At 44.2% G+C, this 27112-nt stretch overlaps 2 protein-coding genes across 2 annotated transcripts in view; both read left to right on the plus strand.

The window, feature by feature from the left end:
• LOC124716768 (hexosaminidase D-like) overlaps positions 1–16658 on the plus strand; it is a 554827-nt gene extending 538169 nt beyond the window's left edge. The window contains exon 10 of the mRNA XM_047243314.1: positions 16470–16658. Within this exon, the coding sequence (XP_047099270.1) occupies positions 16470–16541 (72 nt within the window). The 3' untranslated portion in view covers positions 16542–16658. The remainder of the gene's footprint in view (positions 1–16469) is intronic.
• Positions 16568–17437, plus strand: LOC124716769 (26S proteasome non-ATPase regulatory subunit 10-like). Its single transcript, XM_047243315.1, has one exon. It carries the CDS (start codon positions 16568–16570, stop codon positions 17435–17437), a length of 870 nt encoding a protein of 289 aa, XP_047099271.1.
• Positions 17438–27112: the final 9675 nt, after the last annotated feature.

Here is a 27112-nt window from a genome sequence, read left to right on the forward strand (position 1 = left end):
GAACGTTGTGCGAACTCCCCCTATCGTGTAACCTCCCCACAGTAAAATAATATAAATAATATTCACATTTAGTGTAACCTCCCAACAGTAAAAAATATAATTATTTATAGCATTCAGCGTAACCTCCCACAGATAAATTCCATAACCTACCAATAATACAACGTGACTAACCTCTCAAATTGCGACTCACTTAAATAACCTTTCAATAATTGACTATGAATTCAAACTGGTAAACTTTGGACGTCAGCAGTGCTGCGACACGGCCCTGAAAATTCATTTCGAATAAATTGAAAAATCTTACCTCAATTAGGTCGCCGGATAACGCGTATATATCTGCTCTTACAATAAATTTTTCTGGCGCAGCTCAGTGCAATGCTGGCAGATATATTTGTCATGTATAAAAGAAACAACTGATTTTTCTTTTCCAATAAGCGGGATGACCAAGGATTGGAGAAATTAGTAAATTCTTTAAATTAAAATGAATGATTGTCAAAAGTTACTTTTTATGAGAGAGATTATTATTAGGAGATTTTTTTTAAAAACATTTACATAGGACTTGATATAACAATACTACATATGCGCGAGGCTGCTTTTACCTTATACTACAACGCTCAGGCTCCGCCATCGCTCCACCACGACCGGCCCAGCCAACACGATACACCAGACTGCTCGCTAGCAACTACTTACTCCTACTGCCACACAGTTACTACTGCATACAACACTGCTCTTTGGTCTGAGATTCTCTTACAGCTTACATATCGCAAGCAGCGCGTGAGCAATCCATCGAAATTACATCTGCTCGAGTGCGCTTGCATCAAATTCCTTAATCATGGACCTCTTACAATCGCCAGTCGAACAGCTTGTTAAGACATGGGACGATATAGAGCGTCAGTGTACAGCAGAACAAGACACGTCCACTGCCACAATTGGAAGTAATATCCGCAAAACAGTGAAAATTAACATACCAATCATTCGTTTAGGACTTGATCTATGGCTACATCGAACGAAGAGCAGGATGTTTTGCATTTTTTAATTTTATCCCAAGTTTTTCATTTGTTTTACATTCTGAATTTACTAGTTCCACAAAACCCTTTGTACCGCTCCTCGACACCCTGACGTTTGTTAGTCCAAAGTTCTTCGTGCAGATCGCATATATGTGAACAAACTCTGTATTGTCTTATCTCGGTTATTAGATTACCATCCTTTCTGCATGTTTACTCACGTAGGTACTGCATGCGGAAGCATATAAATCTCACACACTCGAAAATGTTTCGTAAAACTTGATAGCATATCGTGTGTTGTCGTAGCTACTAGCACTCAACCGGCTTATCAAGACGTTTGTCTGTAGAAAGCGCGCAAAATGACGGCGATTCTCAGAAGGTTTTCTTCGAAATGTCAATCCACGATTAGTTGCGGAATTACCTAACATGTACGCTGATGTATGCCTAGCTCAGTATGTTCAACACTTCGTATTGTCTCGCCATCGTTCATCCTTTATGTTGATGTTCTTTTGCTCTATCCGAAATGTCATTACTGGACATGTCTGGACCATTAAAGCTACACTTTCAAAATAACAACAATACATACACAGCATATCAAGCAATGAATAAGTCACGGCAGTTAGCACAAGTTTTCTTTCCTCACGCACACAAACACATGCTTGTTAAATTCGATTATCGTCAATGTTAGGTGTAAATCCGTAAATGATTACAAGATGTAGCTTCCGAACGCTTGTGAAAATCTTGTTGTATCTTCATTTATAGTTTCCTAGGTAAACAAAACTTAAGAATTTTGTCCTATAGTTGTATACAATCGAATTTATTGTGTTTCTGCGAATTTCATAACCAGCCTAACTTAACATTTGTCATAAACTATACCACATACATTTTCAGAAACTGCAAAATTACGGTGATCATCGTTCATTTACCAGTCGCCATCATAATAGTGGATTTCGTAATATTTAAGAAGGAGAAGTTGCCACATTGGGCACAGCAGAACCAGAGACTGAAGGGTCACACATCATCCTCATACGCCACAAGGTAGGTGCAATTTACTTGCATATACGTTTGGGCACAGAAAACATAAAGAGAGTCGTTGCAAATCAAAAATAAACTGACTCCGTTCAAGCATTAATGTTTATAGCTAATATACAAATTAATGATTTAATGAAACAAATCGTTTTGGAAGAATCACGGAAGTAAAAGTATATGAACAATTGTAGTTAGTGTGCTGTTTGAGGCTTTCCCAGCGCTGCATCTGCTTGATAGGTTCCCGGGAATTACGCAGGATAATATTTTAGAAACCGCACAATATTTCAACGAGACAACTGCCCGCCATCTTCAATTGCTATTGTCGCGTCACTTTTTTTTCTTTATTCTGATTTCATTCCCCTGCCCCATATGGGCAACGGAGGGCGGTCAGCGGCAGAATCCGCCGCTCTTCAGCCGAGTGACATGGCAACTAAAATAAGAATAAAATGTTACATAAGGCGATAAAAAAGGGGAACATAAAACAGAGTAAAGGGAGAAAATGGAGGTAAAAATAGACTGACATGGAGACGCTCATGGGGGACAGTTAAAGTCTCCAGAAAGTTAAAAAACACAGTTGGCGATTCTTAAAACACAGAAGACACTGAATGGACATGCACAGGTTAAAAGTCCGCCACAGTATTAAAAACACTCCAGAACAACACACACAAAACCAACTTGTAGCACACACGACGAAGAATAAAACTGCCAGGTGGGACCTGCTGAGGGAAAGGTCAGAGAGGATGGAAAAGGAGGGGAGAGCAAGGGGCAGCAGCGGAAGCAGAGGGATGAAGAGAGTATGGGCGTCAGCAGGTACACGGAGAGGCAGGAGACATGTGGGGTGGGAGATGAAGAGGGAAGACAGGGCAGGAGGGAGTGCAGAGACACTGAAAGGGGACACAAGAGAGGGAGGGGGAGTAGGAGGGGGAAGCCGCTCAGGAGGAGTGAGGGGGAGGAGAGGGAGGAGTGAGGGGGAGGCAGGAAGATGGGGTTAGAGTTGGTAGGAAGGGTAGATGTCAGGACGAAGCTCATCGTCTGGGAGAGGTAGATGGTGGAAGTTGCATTGGGAAAGGAGATGGAGGGTGCGGAGATGGAGAGAGGGTAAAGGCGCGGCAACTGGTTGGGGTTGGAGAGGAAGGGAGACACCAGGGGGTGAGGGGGATCAAGGTGGTGGACAATATATAGTGTGCGGATGTGTTCAAGGAAAAGGAGAAGGTGGGGGAAGGGGATGAGGTCTTAGAGGATGCGTGTGGGGGAAGGAAGGCAGATGCGGAAGGCGAGGTGGAGCGCATGGCGTTTGGAAGGCTTTATAGAACCGGGGAGGGGCGGAAATCCAAGCTACGCTGGTATAACAGAGGATGGGGCAGATCAAGGATTTGTAGGTGTGAAGGATGCAGACCCAATGTCCGGCCAGACAGGAGTTTCAGGAGGCGGAGGCGGTTGTGAGCTTTGTTTTGGATGGTAAGGACATGGGGAGTCCAGGTGAGGAGGCGGTTGAGTGTGAGGCCAAGGTATTTGAGGGTAGGAGTGAGGAGGACGGCCATAAATGGTGAGGCAGAAATCATGGAGGCAGAAGGAGCGGGTGGTGCGGCCTATGATGATCGCCTGGGTCTTGGAAGGATTGATACGGAGGAACCACTGGTTGCACCAAGCGGTGAATTGGTCAAGGTGGGTTTGGAGTGTACGTTGGGACCGTTGAAGGGTAGGATAAAGGGCTAGGAAGGCGGTATCGTCAGCAAACTGGAGAAGGGGAGGTTTGGGCATATCAGCAGTGTACAGGAGATAGAGGAGGGGGGAAAGGACAGAACCTTGGGGCACGCCGGCAGAGGGATAGAAAGTACGGGAGTTGGAATTGTGGATAGTCACATAGGAGGGACGATGGGAGAGGAAGGAAGCAACGAGACGGACGAAGTTGATGGGGAGAGCATAGGTCTGGAGTTTGAAGAGGAGCCCGGGATGCCAGACACAGTCATAGGCGTTCTGGAGATCAAGGGAAACAAAGCAGAGCGATGGGAGTAAAGTTGGAGGGAAAGAAGATTGGTAAGGTTAAGGAGCTGGTCGTCAGCGGAGAAGGAAGGCCGGAAGCCACATTGGGTAAGGGGAAGGAGGTGATGCTGGTTAAGGTGGTGGTGAATACGGTGAGAGACGATGGCCTCGAAGACCTTACTGAACACGGAGGTGAGGCAGATCGCGTCGCTGAGAAGCTCGCTAATTTATATGTTGGCTTCCTAGAACAGCGCAGGCGCCAGCGGGGCATAACGTCATTGAAGACCAATCGTGGACGGCGTCCCTCTGCTGGAGAAACGGGTCGCGGTCTGCGGAAGCGCTCTGCTGCGCGGGAAAATGCGGTCGGGAGCGACGGACCCATCTGCGTTGACTCTGTGCAGTTGCTAATCTGCGACTGACGATTCCTTAGTGCCACCCAGGCTTTGCTCAGGTGAAACACCGTGTTTCTGTTTATTGGATCACTGCTTATACGTATTTCGACCACCTCTTTGATGATGGAGTCCCAGTATGCGGAAGCACACGAGAGGATCTTGGTTTCTTCATAGTTCATGCCGTGTCCCTTGTCAAGACAGTGTTTAGCAATCGCAGATTTCTCTGGCTGACCCAACCTCGTGGGACGTTCATGTTTGTCGAATCTGACTTTAACCGTACGACACGTGTGGCCTATATGTGACTTCCCACATTGGCACAGGATTTGATATATTCCTGGTCTCCTCAGGCCGAGGTTGTCTTTAGGAGAGCCCAGCATTGATTGCACTCGTGCTAATGGCCGGAAAACACATTTAATCCGGTATTTCTTGAAAATTCTGCCCATCTTAAAAGACACGCCACCGACATACGGTAGAAAAGCCAACCCCGTGGTGTTGTCTGCTTCTTCAGGCTGTTCTTGAGGTTTGGGCCGTGCTGGTCGAAATGCATTCCGGATCAGCTTCTCGGAGTACCCTTTCTGGGCAAACACAGAGCGGAGATGGCTAAGCTCTGCCGATAAGCTGTCCTGATCTGAGATGGCTCTGGCCCTATGTACTAGTGTCCCTAATACATCGCTGCGCTGTGAGGGATGATGACAGCTCGTAGCTTGTAAATACAAGGCTGTGTGCGTAGGCTTCGGGAAGCAGTTTCCTTTTCTACGAACCAAAACATCCAGAAATGGGAGCTCACCATCTTTCTCTACCTGCATGGTGAAACAGATGCTTGGAGGGCGGGAGTTCAGATGTTCCAGAAACGAAGGAAGCGTTGATGTCCCATGCAGCCATACCACAAACGTATCATCTACATATCTCCAAAAACACTTGGTTTCAAAACCGCCGTCTGAAGAGCTTTGTCCTCGAAATCTTCCATAAAAAGGTTAGCTACTATGGGAGACAGAGGGCTACCCATAGCAACACCGTCAGTCTTCTAAAAATACTGCTCGTTGAATAAAAACTGAGGTAAGTACGTGTTTGAAAAGGTGTAAGATGTCCTCTTCCACCTTAGCTCCTATGAGCTGTTATGAGTCCATCAGAGGCACCCGTGTGAACAAAGAGATCACATCGAAACTCACTAGTAAGTCGGTAGATTCAAGGCGCAGGTTCTTCAGTCACCGTATAAAATCTTCTGAGTTTCATGGGACTCAGAAGAGAAGCCAGATGTTTAGCTAGGTGGTATGTTGAGGCACCTATATTACTGACGACAGGACGAAGCGGAAGATTCTCCTTATGTATCTTTGGCAGGCCATAAAGTCGTGGCGGAACTGGTGGTGCTCGTTCTCTTGAACTCTTCTTCAGATGGTCAGGAAGTTGGCTGAATTTGAGGAGAGCGGATGTATTCCGTCGGATCTTTCTGGAGACGACGATATGCTGTATCCTGTAGTAAGCCCATCATCTTGCCAAAATAAGATGTAGCAGGCAGAAGAACAGTGGTGTTACCCTTGTCAGCTGGTAAAATTACTATATCATTTTCTTCTTTTAAAGAACGGAGCGCTCCTCTTTCTTCAACGGTGACGTTCTGCTTTGGTGCAGGCATCCTGGTTATTGATCTGCAAGCCTCTCGGCTTATTTCTTCAGCAGCATCATTCGGAAGTTTTAAAACACCTTGTTCAGCGGCACAGATGAACTCCTTGATGGGCAAGGTCTTGGGAGTAGGCGCAAAATTAAGTCCCTTTTCTAACACTGACCTTGCAGCGTCACTCAGTGCTTTATCTGTGAGATTAACCACAGTCCGTCTGCTAAATTTCTTTTCTTGCAATGACCGGAGTGTAAGGCGTTGGGACTTAGAAGTTTGACGCGCCGTGATTTGGTGCCGCGCCCAGTCCGAAAGCGCCCAAGTAGAGCTGTCCACCCATTCCCAGGAATCCGCTGACAGACACGACGAGATCTTCAGATGAAGTGAGAGCAGGCTTCAGGAGGCTTGGACTAATACTCGTCTAGTATAACGGATTATTTCTCTCACCAGTGCCCTGCTTCCTCGTTGTTTAATTCTCCTGGCCGCCGCAGAGTCCACATAATGGGTAAACTTGTAGAAAGTAGGTGTAGTTTGCTGGTCCCGACATCTCAGTTTTTACAATATTGTCCGGCGTAATTCCCGGGAACCTATCAAGCAATTATAGTTAGTGTTACTTTAATGCATTGTTTAAAAATCACAATATTCAGGCGCACGGAGCAGACATTCGACAAACAGGATGTGCTAATGTAAACGCAGGCTTCCTCGGCCGTTGTCACAGTCAATAAAGTTCGTCTGGGTTTGAGGCCGCATTGTCATCTGTAAAATACCGACGTTTCGGCGACTGTTGCAAGGCGCCTTCCTCAAGAAACGTCGGAATTTTACAGATCACAATGTGGCCTCAAACCCAAAAGAATTTTATTGAGGACGTGATAATGAGTCCTGAGGCAACTGAAAGCTGTTTCTATCTCATCAGCTGATCAAACACGCCTGTGAGGACTATTCCTGACTGTTTGTCAAGGCGACTAGCATCAAGGTCACAGGCACCAGTGGTAACCTTCAGAAACACGTAAGGGAGGAGTTTCTAGTGGAAGTTAGTATATTAAGACGATCAAATGTCGAGCAAAGCTTCCCAGATCGTACTGCAGACAGATATTGCAAAGGGCTGTGCGCACCCTGAATTAATGCAGAAGGGAATAAAAGCTCAGAGAGATAGAGATTAAAAGAGTAGAAATGCTGTAAGTAATCCAGCAGTCAGAGTGCAGAGTCGCTCCTCAAGAGTTACAGGAATTTTAGTGAGTATCAAGAACAGCTCACTGATTGGTACTTGTCTTTTGTACTGCAGGGAGACTGGCCTTGACTGATGGTGAATTGTTTCAAAGTGTTGATGATTTATGATTTATGCCAAGTGGCGAGAAGTTAGCAGATCGAATAACAGAGGAAGTACTCGCCTAGTGGAAGCTGAGTGCACCTGACGTTCTGTTAAGAGGTTTTGGTCTGACAATAAAGAAATCTGTTTGTTAGAAGAATAAAGGAACTGACTAAAGGTAATTCTATTTCAGCATACCAATCCTGCCAAATTCATGAAACTTACTAACCTGCTATAACTCATCTATGCTATAAAGGCTGACAAACAAGCTAACTAAACCCAGATTGTCGTTAACGTCCTGATTGCATCGTGCAGGTAACATCAGAGCCAAAAGAAAAAATAGAAGATGGGGTAGGGAAACTGTGCTGGGACGCGAAAATGGGACGTATGCAGTAAGGTGGGTTTAGTTAATGTGAAGTGCATAATTGTTGAGTCTGAAAAAGACTGGAATCTGGAGTACCATACATGGTCAGGATTTCTCCAAGTCGAGGGACCCAAAAATACAGTGGGGTTTTCTTTTTTTTTTAGTTCTTTCTTTTCTGATCTGGTGGGATAGGAGATGAGTGAGGTACATGAGTTGGTCATCGTAGGTAACCACACTGGTGAACAGGAGGAAAGTGTAGTTGCTGCGGGTGTTAATGGATGTCTCAGGAGAGGATGAATTAAAACACATTACTAAAAACTTAGTTCAAATGGCTGTCAGCAATATGGAACTTAACTTCTGAGGTCATCAGTCCCCTAGAACTTAGAGCTACTTAAACCTAGCTAACCTAAGGACATCACACACATCCATGCCCAAGGCAGGACTCGAACCTGCGACTGTAGCGGTGGCGCGGTCCCAGACTGTAGCGCCTAGAACCACTCGGCTACCCCGGCCGGAAAAAACTCAGTGAGGCTGACGGAACTGTAAGAGGAAATGTCAGTATGGAGTTTGTGCGGCTTGAGGAAAGGGAAAACTACAATTCCGAAGGTCTTCCACGCTTCAGGATAGTAACATGTGGTGACAACCGTGTTGAAATGGTGAGTAAAAACGAGAGGCAGTGTTCTTTAAGGTGGACGATCGTGACCGGGGGAAGTGATGCAAATTTTGTCAAATATTTGTTGACGTGTGCTGTGATTGGTTTATTTAATTCTATTTGTGGTATGACGACGTATCCGTTCTTTAGGTCTTTCAACTGTAATAATGTGTCTACATCAAATGAGCTTAAGTCAATGTAGATCGTGAAAGGGCATAAATTACACATACTCTTATCGTTAACATATTTACCATGGGCCACACCAAATCGCTTTTTGTGTACACTCTAAACATGAGAACTACGATAGCTGGGGAGAAAACACATTTACAGAATTTCTGAGTAGTTGAAAAATCGAGAAACACAATCATCTGATTAAGGAATGGAATGGGAAACTTGTTTATTGTGGTGTGCCACCGTAGTATGTAAGTTATCTACCCAAAAGACAGAATATCTTGGATGGTCATAAAAACATGGTATCAATAATTTGATGTATCTGATCTGAAATCTCACTTTATACTTGAATACATGATATGCACAAATCACATTCACAACATTGCTCATATACAGTTCGAACCAACAGAACAACTTAAAGAACAAATTGCAATAAATCAAGAAAAATGTATGTTCTGGAGTACTTGCCACTTGTTACCCATCATTACTTCTATAAACATCTAATGGTGTGAAAAATATTATGAAAATGTAAGTCACTGATGTTGATGTATCCATGCAGCTCCATGGCTCTTAGAATATTTGACTATAAAGGCTAATTGGTTAGCTTTGATAAAACTGGTTACACAGTATTCGTGGAGATTTACTAAAATACTTTGTTCGTGTTAAAATAAAGGTATTGTAAGTGTAAAAACTGTAAGAATCCACATTATGCTCCCTCGTTTTCAACAACAGTACGTTGTTTAACGTAAGATAGATACATGGTATGAAAGTGGCTCTGCTAACGGGTTAGTGAGAGGGCAAGGGGGGAGGGGCAGGGATGCCTTTACCAGCTAGCACATAATATTGGATGGAAATTATCTAAAAATCTCCTATTTCTTAAATGTGTATGATCATTTAGTAATTCGTCCAGGTGGTTTCTGAGGTGCAGTTCTGTGACCATTTCTGGTCCAAAACTATTAATGGTAACCACTTCTTGCGAGATAGCTAGTTCTTTTCTTTCTGTTCAATTGATCTTGCAAGTCTTTTGCCATCTCTGATAATAGAATAACACCACCATTAATAACCTTTAAAGTTCCTGCTTATTTTCCTGTTCCTTTATCACTTGCTCAAATACAGACTGAATAAATGCAAGCCAGGCTATAATCCTGTCTCACTCCCTTCTCGACCACAGTTTCCCTTTAATATCCTTCGACTCCTACACTTGCAGTCTGTTTTCTGTACAAGTTGTAAGTATCCTTACACACCCTATATTTTATCCCTGCCATCTTCAAAATTTCAAACAGTGTATTCCAGTCAGTACTGTCAAGAACTTTCATTATATCTAACGTTGCAATAAACCTAGGTTTGCCTTTCTTCAGACTGTCTTAGGAGTCATAGGGTCATTGCAGGCTTCTGCATTTCTCTGGAACAAAAGTGATGTTCCCCGATGTCGACTGTTCTTCTGTAAATTATCCGTGTCAGTATTTAGCAAGTGTGCTTCTGTAGCGTTCATACCATTTAGCCCCTGCCTTCTTTGGAATTGGAATTATTACATTCACGTAGAAGTCTGGGGGAATCTCGTCTTCTTGTCTCTGTAGAGCTGTACCACGGGAAGCAAGGGGAGAATGTTAGTTGGTGGCCAGTATCCTCGATCTATAACACAAACTGCAAGCAATTAATAACTTGGTTCATTATTCATAAGCAAAGAGCTACTTAACTGTAAGTTTCCATGTGTTGTGGTGCAAGCTCTCTTCTGTATAGTCCACGTAGTCTCAATGCTGTTGGAGTAAAAGTCCGCTATGTTCACTATAAGGTTGCCGTGTGCTGCCTGTCTCTGTGCTGGAGGCGAAGACTGTGGCTCCACCTCAGTGACACACTGGAACTCCACGGCGTACAGGCTCGAACTGACTGGCTAAACTGGACCTCCGGTCCGCTACGGCGATCCTAAATACCGGCGGCTGAGAGGGCGTTGACGGTGCGTTTCCAGCGAGTCTTGTCATTGACCTCTATCGATAATTTCGTAACCTCTATGCTGCATGGTGTGCTGACGACAGCGTACGGCAACACACATATATTTTGAACAGCAAGTGGATTAGTTTCGTAAGTTCCGCTTCGTCAACTTTAAGTGTCTTACATCTTTACCTGCTCCGTAAGTTTCTCCTCGCAGTATCATTCCTACAATCTCATGCTCATCTATTCCCATTTTCCTTTCTGTAATATCACCTTTATGTTCGATTCCTTTGCATATCCTTTCTCTACTTTCGTCCCACTTGCAGCCTTCTCTTTGCTTAGTACTGGCTTGCCATCAGAACTAATATTCATAATGATATTTCTCTTTTCTTCAAAAGCCTGTTTGATTTTCCTACGAGTAACACCTTTGTAGAAACAACCACGACTACAGGACAAATTTGCGTTTGTTCTCTATCTATTCGCCATTAAGCATTTTCTCTCAATTTCAGTTTTTAGATGTCTGTATTTCCATTTTCTTGCTTCATTTGCAGGGTATTTTATCAAATAAGTTCAGTATCTTTGTGTTATCCAATAATTTCTACTAGACTTCATCTTTTTTTCTATTTGATCCTCTTCTGCCTTCATCATTTTAACACCCAAAGCTATGCATTTGTATTCTGGTGTATTCCTTTCAGTTGTTTCCACCAGTCGTTAACTAATGATACCTCAGAAGTTATCAGAAGTCTTGTTCTTTCACATTATTAATTATTAGATCTCATTAATTTCTTATGTTTGTGCAATTTCTTTAGTTTTCATCTGCAATCCATAACCAATATAGTATAATCCATAACAGCCTCTGAAAATTTGTGCAGCTCAAATTTGATCTCGAAATCTCTGTCTTACCATTATGTAACCTACCTGAAACACTGCAGTGTCTTCAGGTCTCTTCCACATGTACAACCTTATTTGATGATACTTAAACCTAATGTTAGCAATTACATTAACTTCTGATAGATTGCTTCCGCTTTCATTCCTCTCCAGCAACATATGTCCCCCTACAATTTTTAGTACTTTTCCTTTACCTACTATGAACTCCATTCCCTAATCCAAACTAAATTTTCATCTTCCTTAAGTATTTGAATAATTACTTTTAACTAGCCACATACTCATTCAGTTTCTTCATCGAGCATATAAACTTATACTACTGTGGTGGGCGTTATTTTTGTATCTCTCTTAGCTACAGTAATGTGTACAGTATCTTAACACGCCTTTTCTAATAATAGGAGCATTTATACAATGAATTACCTGCATCACGGATATTTATCACTTTCGATGACGTTGAAAAGACATGCACCCAGTACTTACTATTAAATTTGTACTTAGCTGATTCTTTTGTTTTGGCATCGTTGTCTCTTCTCAGGGATATAATAATATCCCTAGGTTTTACTTGCATGAAGAAGGCGTTCTATTTCCAGGACAATAAAGTGTGAAATTTCTCTAGCAATCAAATAAAAACAGTTTCTTCATCATATATTTTGCATACTTAATTGTCCAGATTACTGATCGCAATAATAGTACAACTTCCACGTTCATGTTATTTTTAAGTGCTCACGTGAGCTACAATTTCAAGTGAGTCCGACAAATGACAATGACAGCTATAGAGATCAAATTTTAAATAGTTTCTGCTTTATTTACTGGTGTTGAAGATTTCATATTATGTTTTAGGCTTGATTACACGACAGTGTGCTGTTCATCCTAGTCCATCCACACTCCAGATTTCTTATTCGTTAGGCGACCTACTCCTGCATTATCCCTATTTGATTTTTCGTTGATGTACAGATCTGACCAGAAGTCCTGTTCTTCTTGCCACTGAACTTTACCAATTCCGTCAGCATATTTCTCTTTTTATATTCTGCAACTTACCTAGCCAACTAACATAATATTACATGCCCTGACCTCCAGAATGCCAGTTGTGTTATTCCCAACGATATCATCCTCTTGCTCAACGACAAATTTGATTAAGTTTAGTGGATACGCTTCAACCCTGTCTCACTATGTACTCGGTTGTCCACTCACTTTGATGTACTTTGATGTTATAACAGAAGACAGCTTCTCTTTGTAGTCACCAGTATTTTGACTGTTTCAGTGCCACATATCACGAATTCTTCTTTGTGCCATCCTCTTCATCTTAGAGCAGCACTTGCACTCTATACCCTCAATTATTTGTTTGGTGTATTCCAATCTCCATCTTACCCTACAGTTATTATTCTCTATAACACTGGCCTCGCACTCGGGAGGATGACTGTTCAGATCTGCGTCCTGCTTTTGCGTGATTTCCCTAGATCACTTAAGACAAATGCTGGGATGGTTTCTTTATAGGGACACATCCCATTTCCTTCTCCAACCTTCCTTGATCGGAGCTTGTTCTCTGTCTCAGATGTGTTCATTGTCGATTGGACACTAAACACCAATCCTCCATCCTTTACTTTCTACAGCTCTCTCTGTAAAACTCTCTACACAACGTTTTTTTCTTCTTTTTTTTCATCAGTCTTCTGACTGGTCTGATGCGGCCCGCCACGAGTTTCTCTCCTACAACAGCCTCTTCACCTAGAGTAGCGCTTGCAACATATGTCCTTAGTTTTTTGCTTGATGTATTCCAGTCCCTGTCTTCCTCTACAGTTTTTACCCTCTGCAGCTCCCCCCAGTAATATGGAAGTTATTCCCTGATGTCTTAACAGGTGTCCTTGCATCCTGTCCTGTCATCTTCTCAGTGTTTTCCATACATTCCTTTCCCTGCCGATTTCCTGAAGAACCTCCTCGTTTCTTACCTTATCAGGTCAGCTAATTCTCAACATTCTTGTGTAGCACTACATCTCAGACGCTTTGATTCTCTTCTTTTACAGTTTTCCCAAAGTCCATGTTTCACTACCACACATTCTTACGCTCCAAAGTACACTCTCAGAAATTTCTTCCTCAAATTAAGGCCTATGTTTGATACTAATAGACTTGCTCCATCCATCATGGGTTAATTTGCTTCCTAGGTATCAGAATTTATTTACTTCGTCTACTTCGTGTTCACCAATCCCGATGTTACATTTCTCGCTGTTCTCATTTCTGCTACTTCTCATTACTTTCGCCTTTCTTCGATTTACTGTCCATCCATATTGTGCACTCATTAGGCTGTTCATTCCCTTAAGTAGATATTGTAATTCTTCTTCCGTTCCACTGAGGACAGCAATCTCATCACTCATTCTTTCATCTTGATTTTTAAGTCCACTCTTACATCTTTCTTTTATTTCCATCCTTGCTTCTTCGATGTACAGACTGAACAGTAGGGACGAAAGAAAATATACCACTTGGCTCTTGTACATATTATATAGTAATCCGTCTTTCCCTGTACCCTACCCATATTTTTCTAAGAATTTCGAACATCTTGCACCATGTGTGACCTTCGAACACTTTTTCCAGTTCGATAAATCCTACGAGCGTATCTTGAATTTTCTTCAGTCCTGCTCCCATTACGTCAGAACTGCCTCTCTGGTACCTTCACATTTCCTGAAACCGAACTGATAGTCATTTAACACATCCTTTATATTCTTTTCAATTATTCTGTATATTATTCTTGTCAGCACCTTCAGTGCATGAGCTGTTAAGCTGATTGTTCTGTAGCTCTCACATTGATCGGCTCTTGCAATCTTAGGAATTGTGTAGATCACGTTTTTCTGAAAGTCTGATGGTATATCGCCAGTCTCATACGCCTTCTTGTTGCCACTTTCACTAAAGGATTTTAAGAATTCTGATGGAATGTTATCTATCCCTACTGCCTTGTTCGATCTTAAGTCCCAAAACTCTTTTAAATTCTGATTATAATACACGATCACCCCCTCTCTTCTGTATCGATTCCTGTTTCTTCTTCTATTATCAGACAAGGCTTCTTCCTCAGAGAAGTCACCAATGTACTCTTTCCACCTACGCACTTTCTTCTCTCATTTAACATTGGAATTCGCATTACACTCTTACCACCCTTGCTTTCAGTTTCGCCAAAGGTTGTCTTGACTTTTCCGTAAGTTGAGTCAGCCCTTCTGACAATCACATATTTTTCGATTTTCTCACATTTTTCCTGCAGTCACTTCGCCTTTCCTTCACTGCACTTCTTGTTTATTTCAGTCCTGAGTGACTTCTATTTCTGTATTCCTGAAATTTCCTAAACATTTTTGTACTTCCTTCTTTCACTGATCAACTGATGTATTTCTTCTGTTACCCGTGGTTTCTTCACACTTACCTTCTTTGTACCTAAGTTATTCTTTATAACGTCTATGATTGCCCTTTATAAAGGTTTACCCTTCCTTTCAAATGAACCGCCTCCTGAGCTACTCATTACCACAGTATCTGTGCCCTCAGGGAACTTGAAGCACATCTCTTCATTCCTTGGTACTTCTGTATCCCACTTCTTTGCGTATTGATTCTTCCTGACTAATGTCTTAAACTTCAGCCCAATCTTCAATACTACTAAAGTGTGACCCGAGTCTTTATCTGCTCCTGGGTGTGCCTTACAATCCAGTGTCTAATATCAGGAATCAGTGTCTGATATCAGGAATCAGTGTCTGATCATTATCTAATCTAACTGAAATGTTCCCGTATCTCTTGGCCTTTCCCAAGCACACCTCCTGCTGCTGTAACTCTTGAACAGAGTACTCGCTATTATTAGCTGAAATTTATTACATAATTCAATTAGTGTTTCTCCTCTCTCATTCTTACTACAGAGCTCGTATTCTCATATAATCATTTCTTCTACTCCTTCCCCTACAACCGCATTCGAGTCCGCCATGAATATTAGATTTTCATCTACCTTTACGAACTGAATTACCTGTTCAGTATCCTCATATACTTTCTGTATCTCTTCATTTTTGACTTGTGCCGTCAGCATGTATAGCTGAAGTATCGTTGTCAGTGTTAGTTCGCTGTCGATTCTGATGAGAACAATCCTATGGCCGGCCGTTGTGGTCGAGCGGTTCTAGGCGCTTCAGTCTGGAACCGCGCGACCGCTACTGTCGCAGGTTCGAATCCTGCTTCGGGTATGGATGTGTGTGGTAACTTCAGGTTAGGTTTAAGTAGTTCTAAGTTCTAGGGGTCTGATGACCTCAGGTGTTAAGTCCCATAGTGCTCAGAGCCATTTGAACCAACCCTATTCCAGAAGTGTTCGTGGTAACACAATCTTTGCCCTGCCTTCCTATTCATAACGAATCCAACTCCTGTTATATCATTTTCTGCTGCCGTTGATTTTACGCTACATTCATTTGGATAGATATCCTTGTCTTCTTTCTAATTCACTTCACTGAACCCCACTATATCTAGGCTGAGTCTATGCATTTCCCTTTTCAGACTTTCTATCTTCCGTACCACTTTTAAATTTCTGAACGTTATCCTTTTGTTGGTTATTCAGTCTTCTTTTCATGGTCACCCTCCCGCTGACTTGGCAGTCCAATCTTGGAGATCTGAATGGGGGACTATTCTGGAATCTATTTGTCAATGGAGAGATCATTATGACACTTTTTCAATTACTGCCCAATGTCCTGTGGATACACATGTGTGTCTTAACTGCAGTTGTTTCCATTGTATCTTCATTTTGTTGAACAGCGCTGATTCTTCCGCCTGTAAGAGCAGTTTTCCCTCTCCAAAGGCAAGATAGAACCCCAAACCTCTGTCCCCAAAAAAAATGGCTCAAATGGCTCTGAGCACTATGGGACTTAACTTCTGAGGTCATCAGTCCCCTAGAACTTAGAACTACTTAAACCTAACGAACCTAAGGACATCACACACATCCATGCCCGAGGCAGAATTCGAACCTGCAACTGTAGCGGTCGAGCGGTCCAGACTGTAGCGCCTAGAACCGCTCGGCCACCCCGGCCGGCGTTGGTGAGGTTAGAACACGAGACTAAGGATGTTTTTATTACCAATCAAAGACGATTCCTCTAGAGCTCAGGGGCACCATTACAGATAACTACAATGCCAATATTTTTCTGTGTTCTTCAGGGTCGAGTGTCAGAGCTCAGAGCAACAGCATGGGTTCGTGGTTGCACAAAGCAGCAGAGAGTGGGGACGTGATAGAACTGCAGGGATTGCTGGATGCGATGGTGAACGTGAACCACCGAGACGAGTCCAGGCAGACTGCTCTCCACAAAGCTGCAGGGAGAGGCCACGAGCAGGCCGTCGCGCAGCTACTGAGGGCTGGTGCTGACCCCACTCCCCGCGACGACTGGGGGAGGACGCCACTGCACCTGGCAGCCAGGGAGGGTCACGAGCGCGCTCTCGGGTTCCTGCTCAGGGCAGGGGCAGACGTCCAGGCCACCGACAGCTGGGGGAGGACTCCTCTGCACCTGGCTGCGAAGCAAGGGCGTGAGCTCGCTGCCATGTGGCTCCTCGTCCTGGGGGCGAACTCTGGTGCTGCAGACAACTGGGGCAGGACAGCCCTGCACCTGGCGGCCAAGGAGGGCCACGAGACGACGGTGAAGTGCCTCCTCGAGATGGACGCCGACCCCAGCGCCCGCGACGGCTGGCAGCGGACTCCCCTCCACCTGGCGGCCAAGAACGGGCACGTGGAGTGCGGCGGTCGCCTGCTGGCTGCAGGGGCTAGCCTCAGAGTCAGTGACAACTGGGGGAGGACCCCTCTGCACCTGGCGGCGAGGGAGGGCGCCGACCAGAGCGTCCGGTGGCTGATCCGGTACGGTGCCGTTGTCGACGCGAGGGACGATTGGGAGCGGACGCCGCTTCATCTGGCAGTCATAAACAGGAGAGAGGCAGCTGCCGTGTACCTCCTACGCAGGGGAGCTGATCGTAGATTGCACGACAGGTGGCAGAGTACACCTGAGGACTTGGCCAACGGAGATGAAACCTTTGCTCTTATGATGGTTCTCGTAGAGGAAAATGATGATATGGAATTTATGGACGATAGCGAACATGATTTTGATGGGGAAGACCCCACTGACTCTTGTTTCAGTTAGCCATACTAAATGATTATCAGATTCAGGAGTCCCCCCCTGTAAGTGCCTGGATGAATTGATTCTCTGGTGAGAAAGAAGCAAAATCGTACTAATCCCAACAGCACTTTGCATATTACAACATTCTGATGATCAAAACAAACTCCGTTTGAAAAATGAAATTTATGCTCATCCACACACAGGAAACTTCATTGCACGGAATTTATGCCACGCGGGATTAGCCGAGCGGCCTAATGCGCTGCAGTCATGGACTGTGCGGTTGGTCCTGGCGGAGATTCGAGTCCTCCCTCGGGCATGGGTGTGTGTGTTCGTCCTTAGGATAATTTAGGTTAAGTAGTGTGCAAGTTTAGGAACTGATGACCTTAGCAGTTACGTCCCATAAGATTTCACACACTTTTGAACATTTGAACGCAATTCATCCAGAAATTACCATCCACGCAAAATTATTGCAGTTATGTACATAAAAAAACATAAAAGTCAATAAAAAGGGCGAAGTTCCTGTGTCGATGGGTTACATTTTAGATATGGTTACCAAGCAAGTGACCACAATTTCTTTTTTTGCTTTGTGTTTCTTTATCTGTTTTATTGCAACCACTGACATAACTATGATTACTTCGTGTGGGTGGGAGACTTTAATTGTATTCCATGCAATCAAAGTGCTTATGTGAGGATATTTCTGGTGATGAACCCATGTTCCTTTGAAATGCAATAATTTAGAGTTTCTGCCTCATGTATATCTTCGCCTACATTTTATTTTTCAAGTTGACCTCACAGCCGGTGATGGATCAACTAAGAAATAAATAAATAACTTCCTGATTATGACTAGTTTAATGCTATGAGAAACTAGTACAGCTGGTTGTAATGTGCCTGCTATTCCCCATCCCTTATCCTTCCTTGAGTGACACCTTCACGTGAACATCAAAGACTTTACTAGGTATGCAAATAATCCTACTCACCACGATCATTTCATTAAGAAACTGCATGGGGCAATAGCTACCAACATGCTAGATTTTCATAAGCCATCTGACAACTCCAGACCCAATAATCTGTTGTTTTGCATTCAATCGCTGAAGTGTTCAGAGCTTACTGGCTGGACAAAATCGGTCACCATGCATTTAAAATTGTAGGTAACCAGAAGACAGAGTAAATATTTGTAAGGAACAACATAAAAGCAATGCAACTACAAAATCACAAATATTCTTTCACTTAAATGCTCTCCTTGTACAATTATGAAAGGATGCTACCTTTACTGCCACACTTACAAATGCTATTACAGTGCTGGAAATGTATTTAAGTGTTCACAAGGCCCCCCTCTCCTCTATCAAAACCTCTGATATTCAATTCCTTATTACTACATCAACCACTACGCCAAAACGCCTTGCATTTCACACATCTCCTCTTGTATACTACAGACTGAATCTTTCAGTGTCTTATGTTTTTGTTGGTCAGACGGTTGCTCAGTGTCCATATTTCCACTAGCTTACTACTTCTTCCCACGCTTCTCTACACTCCCACTGAACACACTCAGCAAGTGCCACTTCCTGTCTCTTCATCTCCAAATACTTTTTCCATTTCCTTCACGAGTTACCAGCTTACCACTCATACCGTGAAACCACCCTGTTGGCTGTCTCGGCATTGTTGATTACAATCTTATAGGATTGGCTTACTAACTCTCTATCTTCAAAACGTTTAAGAAAATTCCTTGGGAGACAATCTGGTCAATCTCAACCACAATCCCCTCAATAAAGAAAATCCTTAAGTATTGGTTTGCTTTCATAGATAATATCTGGTGTCCAACAATAAAACTATCTTTTTGTGTGATATTATGTAACTAGCCTGCAAGATGTACATAATTAAAAATGTAGATCATTATGTGAAGCTAATTAAAACAACAAAAATATAATAAAATATATGTAATTGATAACCACCCAGTGCACTTTTACTCTTTTATTAAAGTCATGTACTTTTAATGCCTCTTATTACAAGCAGTTAGTCGCACCTGCTAAACTTCGTGAGCTAGCTACAACCTGGAGTGGCTTTCGTAGCGCCAGTCTATAGAGTCAAAAACTAATAAAATTTACACTTAGAACTGGTCTTACTTGAACTGAACACCCATATAGACGTTAACTCAGTTTATACCTGTTTGGATTTTGTTAAGGCTATCGTAATTATTCCACAGCATTTAGTGCAAATTTAGGGGGGTCGTTCTCTCTTGAAACAACATATGACATTTGAGTTCTCTTCTCACATATTACTATCATTTTGACAACTAAATTTTCCCACTAAAACACAATATTTACCAATGAAATAGGAAATAGTGCAAACTGTCTTGAGTAGTTTTCCTTCTGAAAATAATTCTGCATTCTAAACCCGATATGCACTCCCGGAGGTAGAAATTATGCAAATAGTTACGATCACTGAACTTGAAACAGTTAATTTGTTTATCTTTGGATAAATGCAATTTTAGATTTTAGAACCAGAATGGAGGTCACACGATATTTAACGTCTGTCTATTCAACAATCATTTCCAATAAAAATGAAATTAGGTATTTGAGACCTGGTAGTCAGGGGAAGTCAGGATTGGGTTACGATTGTGGACAGGGCCATAGTTACTATTTGTTGCCCTTTTACAGTTATACACATTTATTTTAAACCAGTAATTCCAGACTCAACAATAAATAAAAACTACACGTTATTAATCAAGGAATGAACAACGGTGTAAAATAATAGTGTTTTCAGTGCGTTACAATTTAGCAATCACCAGAGAATACAGATACAACAGATAATGTTTTAAAAACAAGCCACTGTCATAAGCCAAGAATGGCAATAAAATAAATTAAGAATGTTTGAGAACTCGCTGCAATATACAACTTACAAATATTAAAAGATTAGAGGTAAGTAGCCATAAACCAACCAGGGGGGCATCAGACGCCAGACATGGCAGGAAATAAGGTTTTAAGGCTTACTGCTAAAAATACCAATACCAAATTAGAGCTTTAAGGCAAATAACCACAATTACGGCTGAAGGCCTTACACGCCAGGAACGGCAATTATAAAAAAAATTAGAAACCTGACGTAAAACAGCAAATACAATAGCAAAGGTTAATTTTAAAAAAATAACAAGCAACTGATCACCAAACGGGTGAAATAAAAGGATGGTAAACCTTGTAAGACAGCCCTTACACTGCTAGATTTATTCCAGATGGCGACCAGAACTATTAACTAGGCTTACATAACCTCTAATGTACGCATTAGAAGGTATTATAATAAATAATACAATATTAAAAAACAAGGACCAGTCACAGACGGTGCTTCAGGAATCGACCTCTGGGAACCAACACTTTGGAGAGCGATGAGATAGTTGCATTCATTTCACAAGAAGGTAACTCAGACTAGTGGCAGTCCAACGAATGACTAATAACTCTGTTAAGCTACCTGACGTCCGACAAACCAAATGCAACGATGGAACAATACGCCAAAACCGGAATCGTCGGTCTGCACTAAGTCCCCAGAATACTGTGTTTAGAGCTCCAAAACGAGAGAGGAATCATTACCGCCAGAGTAGAAAAATCACCAACCGGCCTGCAGTCAAGAAAGCTGTCAAAACTACACTCCTTACCGGACAGCAACGGCAAGGTGAGGAAACGTACACTGCCGTTACATACACCAAATCCCAGGGCAGGTAAATGGAGCGTTAGCGGCCACCAGGCAGGAAAAATACCGCTGGTTGAACTTAATTGTAAAAAACTGAACGCAGCAAATAGTAACAAGAAGTAGAGGAAAGCTAATCAGTTCCGCTTTCCCCAAGCACTCCACTCGCTGCTCTTCGCTTTGGCAACACTATGAGCAGCAACACGACCCAAGTCACTGGAGAACGGCGAGATATCACAATGGTGAAGGTTTCTCTACCTGAATTCAAGTGCACTCATCTTAATAATTCCAGGATCCGGTTTACGACGCGGTCGTGCACCCTCGTGACCACAGCCCTTCGATCCGGCAGTCCACGGCCCTCTCCAGTGGTCCCGGTGTGTACTCGCACTGCGCGGACCTGGCTCCTCCTCAGTCCCCAACCGACTATACCCAGAAAAACGACGACGTCGCCCCAAAAGTAGTGCAACAGTTACTACATATCGATAACCGCCGCTGCTGCCACTAGCGGACAGGTAACACTTGCGAAACAGAGTGGTGCCAGTCAACACAAAAAGAAGAGAACTGCAACCATGCCAACTAAATGATACGCTCTGGCCTCCAACAGAGGGCGAAAATTTACAAACACCACCAATGCAAGCCACAGCACAGCTCAGTATTATTATCAGACTGAATTTATTTACATGGCGAGAAACTAAGTGAATTACTTTAATTCTAAATAAATTCACTAAAGGGAATATCATGGCTTTAGCTGTGTTAGGTGTGGGTATACTACATACTAGTGACATGTGAGTAAGGGCAAATTATTTTAATCAAGCGCCGTTACAACGAGGCCCATCGAATTTGCACGTCTTCATTTTATTACGTAAATGAATCAAACAAGCTTTATGTCAACTGAAACTTCTTATACAGTTGATAAATAATATTTTTTAGACCGGATTTAAGCAATGTAAATATATAATCCACTCCAGAATGAGATTTTCACTCTTCAGCGGAGTGTGGGCTGATATGAAGCTTCCTGGCCAATTAAAACTGTGTGCCGGACCAAGACTCGAACTCGGAACCTTGCATTCCGCGGGCAAGTGCTCAACCATCTGAGCTACCCAAGAACGACTCACAGCTTCACTTCTGCCAGCACCTCATCTCCTACCTTCCAAACTTTACAGAAGCTTCACTTCTGCCAATAACAAGTGTCCTACCTTCGAAACTTTACAGAAGCTTCACTTCTCCCAGTACCTCGTCTCCTACCTTCGAAATTTTACAGAAGCTTCACTTCTGCCAGTACCTCGTCTCCTACCTTCCAAACTTTACAGAAGCTCTCCTGCGAACCTTGCAGGATTAGCACTCCTGAAAGAAAAGATACTACGGAGACATGGCTTAGCCACAGCCTGGGGAATGTTTCCAGAATGAGATTTTCACTCTGCAGCGGATTGTGTGCTGATATGAAACTTCCTGGCAGATTAAAACTGTGTGCCGCACCGAGACACGAACTCCCGAGTTCGAGTCTCAGTCCAGCACACAGTTTTATCTGCCAGGAAGTTTCATATAATCCATTCACATTAATATAAATAAAGTCTGCGTTTAACGTCAAAGAGCAGTAGTTACTCATGGTGAGCAGTCGCAGCTCTAGCAGTGGAGGAGGGTATATGAAGCGTGTCAGGGGGATGGGGAAGACAGTGCAGTCATTACCTTGGTGGAGAAACGAAGTGATTTATCTGATGTCAAAAGGTCGTGGTCATCAGCTTTCAGGCGAAGAGTGAAAGTGTTTCCCAAACAGCTAAGTTTGTAAACTGTTCATGTGCCAGTATACCGTGCATGACAAAAGAAAACAGGACCCCGGGGCAACTGTGGTACACCCCAGGCCAAAGATGACATGGGTGAACGACAGCTGCAGAGATGTGTACAGAGGAATGGACGTGCGACTGTTGACCATGTGACCACCAAGGGACTGCTAAGAGTGCACCCTCTACGACCATTCAGCAAAAGTCGCTGCATGTGTGCCTCCACAGCAAGCATCTTGTTTACGCTCCCATGCTGACTGCTATTTATCGACGACGAAAGCTGCAATTTACACGCCGATACCACAACTCGACGTCCACTGGTGGCGATATGTGGCCTTTTCAGATGAATCATCATGACACATGGCTTCTAGCGTGTATGGCGCGAAACGCCGGAAAGTAAACACAATCCGACAATCGTCGGAAGGGTCCACCATTTCGCGGCTGGTCTCTTCATTTTGCAAGTCACAATGGATTGGCGCAAATATGCATCTATGCTCGGGGAGCTCTACATGCAGTGTGTTTTTCCTCGGCACGATGGCTTCTACCAGCAGGACAATGCAACGTGTCACACAGCTCACAGTGTACATGCGTTGTTCGAAGAGCACCAGCATGAGTTTATCACACTGCTCTGGCCGCCAAACTCTCCAGATCAAAACCCAACCGAGAATCTGTGAGACTACCTCGATTGTGCTGTTCTCGCCAGGGATCCTCAGTAGAGATACTGTCGCAGCAGGCCAAGGCACTGGAATCAGCTCGGCTCCACACCCCTGTCACTACCTCCCACAGCAACACTCTCTTCCTGCATCTCTCCCAGCAGTATGTGCTACAAAATGTCGTCATTCAGGCTACTGACAGATTGTTACATTAATGTGACTGGTCTGTTATCAGGTAAATATGATTGTATGCTTTCCTGGTGTATACAGCTGGTGAAGAGTTCTCGGGCTTCCAGCTGGGTGGTGGTGTCTTCAAACTGCGACGTTTCGATGCGTGACATACTCATCATCTTCTGGCGAAGCGCCGCGACTTTGCAGACGCAGACGCACATGACAGAGGGTTCGACCCTCAGCTGGGAGCGAAGTCTTAGCGCCTCTGGGGCGCTTCTCCTTCTTACATGGTGTGGTGGTGTGGAGATGACATGGTGGTTATGGTTTTTGACTTGACTTTTGTGCTGTGTGTTTTTTTTAATATACAGGGTGTTACAAAAAGGTGCGGCCAAACTTTCAGGAAACATTCCTCACACACAAATAAAGAAAAGATGTTATGTGGACATGTGTCCGGAAACGCTTAATTTCCAAGTTAGAGCTCATTTTAGTTTCGTCAGTATGTACTGTACTTCCTCGATTCACCGCCAGTTGGCCTAATGGTAAGTAAGGTAATGTTGACTTCGGTGCTTGTGTTGGCATGCGACTCATTGCTCTACAGTACTAGCATCAAGCACATCAGTACCTAGCATCAACAGGTTAGTGTTCACCACGAACGTGTTTTCCCAGTCAGTGCAATGTTTGCAAATGCGGAGTTGACAGATGCCCATTTGATGTATAGATTAGCACGAGGCAATAGCCGTGGCGCGGTACGTTGTATCGAGACAGATTTCCAGAACGAAGGTGTCCCGACAGGAAGACGTTCGAAGCAATTGATCGGCGTCTTAGGGAGCACGGAACATTCCAGCCTATGACTCGCGACTGGGGAAGACCTAGAACGACGAGGACACCTGCAATGGACGAGGCAATTCTTCGTACAGTTGATGATAACCCTCATGTCAGCGTCAGAGAAGTTGGTTGGTTGGTTGGTTGGTTGTTTGAGGTTAAAGGGACCAAACAGCAAGGTCATCAGTCCCTTGTTTCAAATAGACTCCATTCTGCTAACGGGACATCTCAGTATAGTCAGAAAAATAAAACGGATAAAGGGGAAACGTAAAAGGGCAGTCACGTTGTCATTAGTAAAAACAAATGAGGGAAGTTGGCAAGAGAACGAACCCAACACTATGCTGAAACAGCATAGGCAAGACCACCTGTGACTTAAAAGGTACAACTGCTATAATGCAGAAAGTACGTATGGGAATAGAAAAACTAACCAAGCCTTAAAAAGAAGGGGTAAAAACAGAGTAAAAGGGAAAGAAAAGAGGATTCCGGTCAGGGAGGTGAATCGGGAATCTCTGAACACTGCCTACAGTGGGAGACACCCAAACACTCACCGCCCTGCCCCAACACCAGAGGGAGATTAAAAACTTTAAAACTGAGAATAAAAACCACTCTCCCGGAGGAAACCTAGAACCAGAGAGACCATCCGGGAATCGTCAGCCAACATCAAAGGTAAAGTGTGGGGGAGTCTGTACTTAGCACGCAGAGCCAAAAGAAGGGGCATTCAACCAAAATGTGGGCCACTGACTGGAAGGCTCCACAACCACATAGCGGGGGTGGCTCATCACGCAAAAGGAAACCATGGGTCAGCCTGGTATGGCCAATGCGGAGACGACACAGCGTGGTCGAGTCCTTGCGGGAGAGGCTAAAGGAAGAACGCCATGGGCCTGTATTCACCTTAATGGCACGAAGTTTATTAGACAGTGGAGTAGCCTCCCAAGAATTGGCCCATGACTGTGCAAAGTGGGATTTAATGTGAAGCCGTAAATCCGCTGCAGGAGGGGTTACAGAAAACGGGGGGTAAGTAACTGCTCCCCCAGCCAAACGATCAGCGAGCTCATTACCCGGGATACCCACATGGCCCGGGACCCATAGGAAGTCAATGGAACAAGCAGCACGGTGAAGATCAGCGAGATGGTCATGGATGGCAGAGACCAAGGGATGGCGCGAAAAACACCGGTCAATAGCAAGAAGGCCACTCATCGAGTCCGTACATAACAAAACGCGGTTGTGTTGGGATTGTTTAATAAAGGTAAGGGCCCGGGAAATTGCCATCAATTCCGCAGTAAACACCCCACATGAGGGTGGCAGTAGATGATTTTCCGTTCCAACAAAGGACGTGAAGGCATACCCAACATGATCAGCAGATTTAGAGCCATCAGTGTAAAAAACAACAGCATCCCGAAACTCCCATAAAATTTGGCGGAAAAAGGAACGGAACACCACCGGGGGGATGGAATCTTTCGGACCGCGGCGGAGATCCATCCGAATTCGAGGCCGAGGAACTAACCAAGGAGGGGTGGAGGGGAGGGAGCGAGGAAGACAGGACAAAGAAGGAAGCCGAAAATCACGGGTAAGAGACGCAAGGCGCAGCCCAACCGGTAAACCCGCCCGAGGGCGGTAGTCAGGCGGGCGACGTCCATGGTCTGGGAATAGGATAGAATAGGAAGGATGAGCGGGAGAAGAACGGATAGTAAGGGCATAAGACACCAGAAGCTGGGACCGCCGAACAGAAAGGGGGGGGATCCCAGCTTCAACCAGGAGACTATCAACAGGGCTAGTAGGGAAGGCACCGGTGGCCAAACGGATACCACGATGGTGAACCGGATCCAGCACGTGCAGTGTGGAAGGAGCAGCTGAACCATAAACTTGACAACCATAGTCCAAACGTGACAGAACTAGAGCACGATAAAGACGGAGGGGGAGGGAACGGTCCGCACCCCAGGAGGAGTGGGCAAGGAAGCGAAGGACATTGAGTTTACGGAAACATCCTACCTTCAGGAGTCTGATATGGGGCAGCCAAGTGAGCTTGTTGTCGAAAAGAAGACCTAGGAAACTAAACTGTGGAACCACAGGCAATCTTTGTGCAGCGAGATAGAGCTCTGGATCAGGGTGGACCGTAGTACGGCGACAGAAGTGGACCACCCGCGATTTTAAAGGAGAGAATTGAAACCCGTGGGAGAGGGTCCACGCAGAGGCACGCCGTATAGCCACCTGGAGCTGCCGTTCTGCAGATGGCATCGAGGAGGAACTAACCCAAATGCAGAAATCATCCACATACAGGGCAGGGGCGACCAAGGGACCGACAGAGGCCACAATTCCATCGATAGCAATGAGGAAAAGAAGGACACTCAAGACAGAACCCTGTGGGATTCCCGTCTCCTGGGTCCGTGGAGAACTAAAAGCAGTACCAACTCGAACTCTGAATGACCGATGGATCAGGAACTGGCGGATAAAAATCGGGAGGGGCCCCGAAGACCCCACTGATGAAGGGTTAGTAAGATGTGATGGCGCCAGGCCGTGTCATAGGCCTTGCGAAGGTCAAAAAACACTGCAACCAAATGGCGGCGCTGGGAAAAAGCCTGCCGAACTGCGGATTCCAAGCGAAG

This window comes from Schistocerca piceifrons, chromosome 9 (genome assembly GCF_021461385.2).
Source record: "Schistocerca piceifrons isolate TAMUIC-IGC-003096 chromosome 9, iqSchPice1.1, whole genome shotgun sequence".
NCBI classification, from domain to species: domain Eukaryota; kingdom Metazoa; phylum Arthropoda; class Insecta; order Orthoptera; family Acrididae; genus Schistocerca; species Schistocerca piceifrons.